At 45.3% G+C, this 5345-nt stretch overlaps 1 protein-coding gene across 1 annotated transcript; it reads right to left on the bottom strand.

Moving 5' to 3' along the window:
- Positions 1-1865: 1865 nt before the first annotated feature.
- Positions 1866-2807, bottom strand: LOC119857248 (olfactory receptor 51G2-like). Its single transcript, XM_038405911.1, has one exon. It carries the CDS (start codon positions 2799-2801, stop codon positions 1866-1868), a length of 936 nt encoding a protein of 311 aa, XP_038261839.1. The 5' UTR covers positions 2802-2807.
- Between the last annotated feature and the right edge of the window lie 2538 nt (positions 2808-5345).

Genomic DNA, 5345 nt, shown 5'->3' on the forward strand with positions numbered 1-5345 from the left:
TCACCTGTCATTCTCCACTAGCTGTGCTGAGGGCTTTCTTTGAAAGAATGGGTTTTCCTCCACATGGCAGACACTATAAAAGGCTATAAAAGGAAACACCTCCAGTTTGCCTTTTTCCTGCTCAAGCCTCTGGACTAAGAATTTATACTCATGGGAGCATTCTCACCAATGGACTGAGGTCCTTCCAATGATTTGGAAGCTACCAGAGACTTATCAAGCCAACAGCTTATTCCAACACTGCTAAAAGCCTGAAATAAGAACTTTGCATTTATTGTACATATTTGACACCTTTAACCAATTTTAACTCTCACCTTTCTTTCTTTCTTTTTATAAACAAACTAATAAATTTGTTAGTCTCTAAGATGCCACTAGTATTCCTTTTCTTTAAATTTTAGATACCAAAGGATTAGCATCATCATGATTTTAGGGTAAGATCTGAGTTATATATTGACCTGGGTGTGCGGCTTGTCCTTTGGGATCAGAAGCACCTGTCATTACATTAAATTGGATTTAAAGAACTTATCTTTAAATCTAGTGTTTTTGATGGGGATATAAGGACTGGAATATCTAAGGAACTTGCTTTTATGACTTCTTATTAGCCAGTATTGTGAAACAGAAGTTAACTTTGTGTTCCTGGTTTAGTATATCGCCTGGGAGAATAATCACCAGTTTTGGGGTCTGTCTGCCCTATTTCTCAGCAGTTTGTCCTGAATTTGGTATTTGCAGTTGTGACCCACAAAAGTAGGGTTACAGCTATCCCAGGAGCCCAGGCTGCTGTGAGGATTTCCGGACACTCCATCTTCTCTGGCGATGCATCCTTATGTCAGACACATAGGCTGGGGCATTATCTTGGGCCCCTCAGCCCCTGCTCAGGGCAGGTACAGTATCTGGGGCTCCTCACAGTGGCTCTGACTCTCTTTTCAGCTCTTTCCCAGAGGGTGGGGTCTCCAGGGGGAAGAAGTGGGGCAGGTGTGTCATCACAGAGTGGTCAGAATTCCTACATCTGTCCCGCTTTTCCCTCTTGAAAAGGTGGTCACTCTACACTGAATGGGCTGGGCTGGGATAGGAGCTAGCTGGGCCTCTGTCGGGGAGCTGAGGAACAATTTCACCCCTTTGCATTGCTGGGGCAGCACAAACGGAGTGAACAGGGAGAGAATCTAGGCCTGAGTCTCTTGCCAGGACTCCTGTGTGTCAAATCCTCGCTCACACAGGCAGCTCTGTTGTGCCTCAGTGGGGAGTGGGCCCAGCAGCTGTGCAGTGTGCCGAGCTATCAACGGGGATGGGGCGGGCTGCCTGTCAGTCACAAGCACCTGGCTGAGGGTGTGGGGGAAGGAGGGGTGTCCATGCCCCTGGAATAGCCCCTGTCCACAGTTGGTGCAGCCCCCATGGATCACACAGCACCCAGAGTGCTCAGGAAGGGCCAGGACTGCAATAGTAGAACAGCTCTGCACCATTTTGCCTGGACCCTGAATCTTTAACATGAGCTGGGACAGTGACAGGTGTAACAGGAAACAACAGCCCCATCCCTTCTCCGTATTGACTGTATCGACAGGAACTCTGAGGTCAGAGCAGCCAAAAATACAGCTCGTTATGGGCCAACATCCCACCGGTCCCCTGACTCTCCACGAACACAGTCACTTTATACATAATGCGGTCTCCTTGCTCTCCTTCCATCAGGACACTATCCTCCCACTCCAGCCCCTCTCCCATTAGTCCAGGCCTTAGACCCCGCCTGAATATCTCTCTACAGAGTGCAGATCAGCAGCTCATGTCATCTTGGATGTAAGGATTCAGAATGGAATAGGTGGCCCCTGATTTTCATCTCCAGTATCAACAGTTGTGGAGCCAGCTGATGAAGTGACCCTTCACTTGACAAACACCCTGATTATCCTTGCACGAAGGTATTTGCTTTTCACGCTGTACACAATTGGGTTCATCAGCGGTGGGAGAAGCAGGGAGATGTAGCTCAGTAGATTCTGAAGCAAGGGAGAAAAGCCCTTCCCAAATCTGTGTATCATAGACAAGCTGATCTCTGGTGTGTAGAAAAGCAAGACGGCACAGAGGTGGGAGACGCAGGTGTTCAGAGCCCTGAGGCACTCCACGTAGGATGCGATGCTCAGCACTGTTTTGAGGATCATCACATAAGAGAGGAAAATGAGCAGTGAGTCCAACCCCATCAGTAAAAGTTTAGTAAACAATCCATAGATGCTGTTGACTGTGATATCTGAACAAGCCATCTTCATGACCTCCTGGTACAGGCAGTAGGAATGGGAGAGGACATTGTCTCGACAGTATTGGAACCGTTTTAGGAGAAAGGGAAGTGGAAGTATTATGGCCATCGCTCTTAGCAAAACCACCAGTCCCATTTTAGCTATTGTTGGCAGGTTTAAGATGGAAGCATACCTCAGCGGGTTACGGATTGCGATGAAGCGGTCAAAGGCCATCAACAGGAGCACGGAGGTTTCAATGCATTGATGAAAATGGATGAAGAATAGCTGGGCTAAACAGGCATCGAGGCTGATCTCCCTAGAGTTAAATAAATATATACCCAGTATCGTTGGTATGGTGGTTATCGATATGCCAAGGTCTGTGGTGGCCAACATGGAAAGGAAAATGTACATGGGCTCATGGAGGGTTGGGTCTGTTTTTACAATGAACAGAATGAGCGAATTTCCTAATATCGAAATAACATATGTTATGCAAAAGAGGATAGAGATCCAGAGATAGACATCTTCCTGACCTGGTATCCCAGTGAGAAGGAACACTGCAGATTTGTATTTGGTGTCATTGACAGCTGACATAATTTACTGGGCAAGTCTGAAGTGTTCTGAAATTACCTACCTAAAAAAATAAATATGAGGAGATTAGATGGTATTTAATGAGAAATCACTCTGCTTTCAGTGCAAATCTACAGACTCCCAGATCTCAAGGTAGATAAGCAAAAACTTAGTCTTGGATGTACATCACTGATAGGAAGATAGACACTGTTAGACTGGATGAGACTTTTAGTCCATCTAGCCCAGTAACCAATGGTCATGTCCAGATGGTGCAGAGGAAGGTGGAAGAAGCCCTGCAATAGGTAGCTATTAGATAACCTGTTCCCAGGAAATTTCCCCCGACACCCAATAGCTAGATGTATTTTGTGGTGTAAATCTGGAGGGTTTAGAGCCCCTTGAAAACTTTTTTTAAAACTATCCTCCTGACAGTAATTGGATTTTCTCCTTCCTCAGTCTCTCCTTGAATCCTGCTAAGCTCTTGGCCCTATTGGTATATTGTGGCTGTGAGTTCCGCAGCCCACTTGAGCACTATATGATTTTACCATCGTGACCTTAGAACATAAAAATGTAAGAGTTGCCATATTGGGTCAGACCAAAGTTTCCTGTCTTCGACATTGGCTAATGCCAGGTGCCCCAGAGGGAATAAACAGAGCAGGTAATCATCAAGTAAAGCTATCCCTGCCCATCCTGGCTAATAGCTATTCTTGGACCTATCCTTCATTAATGTATCTAGTTCTTTTTTGAACCCTGTTACACCCTTCACATAGACACCCTTTCTGGCCCTCCATATCTGAGTGTGGCCCCTTGTATCATGGCATGTGTATAAACACATGGCAAGTGCATGGTGAAAAAGATCATTGTATTTATCTGTCCTGCACTGAAGCTATTTATAAATGTGTTTTATAGCTTCATTATATGTCTTACTTTATTCTGCGTTCTTGAGAGTCCAGATTTTTCAACTGCTTCTTTCCAGCATATGGGATAAATTCTTAGGGTCAGTTTCTTAATTCAATAATATTGACATCAACAGTCTCACTCCAGATTTAAATGTGTAAATTCAATCAGAACCAGGCTCTATCCACTTTCCGTTACAAAATCCTCCCGGTGATACACTCTGACCCCCAAGAATCCCTCCAAGAGAAGCTGAAGTGCTTTGCCTGGCCAGTGTTGAGTTGATGGAATCCAGAGGCTTTGACCATCCTATAGGCTCCTCTACCTCCTCACAGGACCTACATCCTCTCAGTGTGCAATGGTCTGTAGATATTTGGAAAATTACAAGCTAACACTGGCAGGGGAGGAGTTGGCTTCACAAATGGGTTAATACTTCAAACCTTGGTATTGTACTTATATCCACTTGAGTGTACAAGTTACTTCAGCCATGCTCATGTAATTGGTGACAGGGGGACAATTACATACAACTGCTATACTACTCCCCTTTTGTGCACCTCAGCTAAACTCTTTGCTGAAACACAGATCAGCTCTTCTGGTCTCTCATGACTTTTTGGAAAGTCTTGCACAAACCTTGCAGAGTTATTGAGTGCATGACTCTGAATATAAGTGTTAGAAACAGCTTCTACTCAGTTACCAGGAGACAGTATCGTACAACTGTTTACTAAAAAAAGAGTTGCAATCCCATTGCAAACACAATGTGGAGTACTTTTGAAATACTTTCTAAATCAAAAACCATTAAGCAGTAAAGTTATCCCTGCTTCTTCCCGTAGAGTTTCTAACAATTCTGCTTCTGGCTTTCGATATAATGAAAAAGTTTTGGCATAACATTCACACATCTGTACCTTAGTACACAAAATTTGTTAGTCTCTAAGGTGCCATAAGTACTCCTTTTCTTGTTGCTGATACAGGCTAACATGGCTGCTACTCTGAAACATGTCAACCACAGGTACTGAGCCCATTCAGATCAGCTCTGCAAGTATGGTTGACCCAAAGTGTGCTGTAGTCCAGAGACCAGTCTGAGGGTTGTAGAATGGAGGGATTCTACCCCATGAGGGGGAAGGCTACGAGGCCTGACATCTGGCTCTCAGAGACCAGAGAGAGGGAAGAGATGCTGGTAGCTCTGTAATTGTGAACGTTAACTACAGGGCAGAAAGACTGGTGCCCTCAGCTAATCAGGAAACAGAAATATGCCCTATCAGACCAGTTACCACAGAGCAACACAGCTCTGAATTCCTGCATTCACAATTATGCCCGTAAATAGAACCTTTGAAAATGCATTTGCTGATTAAATTTCTAGGAGCAAATGAACTTGAGACGATTTGAGAACTTGCCACTGATATTCCATGGGGTCTCGTCTCCCTCAGCCCCTGGCAGGATCGGGTCCAGAGCACACAACACCTCTAGAAATGGGATCCCTTGGGATACCCTGACTTGGGGCATCAGGGTTTTAACACTGTGAGCTCGCTTTGAATATCAGTTTTCTGTGTAGCTTGAACAGCCCACAGTGGAGCATGGGCAGATGTAGGGGAGGGTCTCCCAAGCTTTCTAGTGCTGCCTGCCCTCCAGCCCCATCACTGAGTCACCCTGACAGCCCCGCTGAGCCCTCTGCCTCTGCAC

The sequence above is a fragment of the Dermochelys coriacea genome, chromosome 1 (genome assembly GCF_009764565.3).
Source record: "Dermochelys coriacea isolate rDerCor1 chromosome 1, rDerCor1.pri.v4, whole genome shotgun sequence".
NCBI classification, from domain to species: Eukaryota; Metazoa; Chordata; order Testudines; family Dermochelyidae; genus Dermochelys; species Dermochelys coriacea.

Coding starts and splice junctions, on each gene's coding strand:
- LOC119857248 (XM_038405911.1), bottom strand. CDS start 2,801: ATGTCAGCTGTCAATGACACCAAATACAAATCTGCAGTGTTCCTTCTC.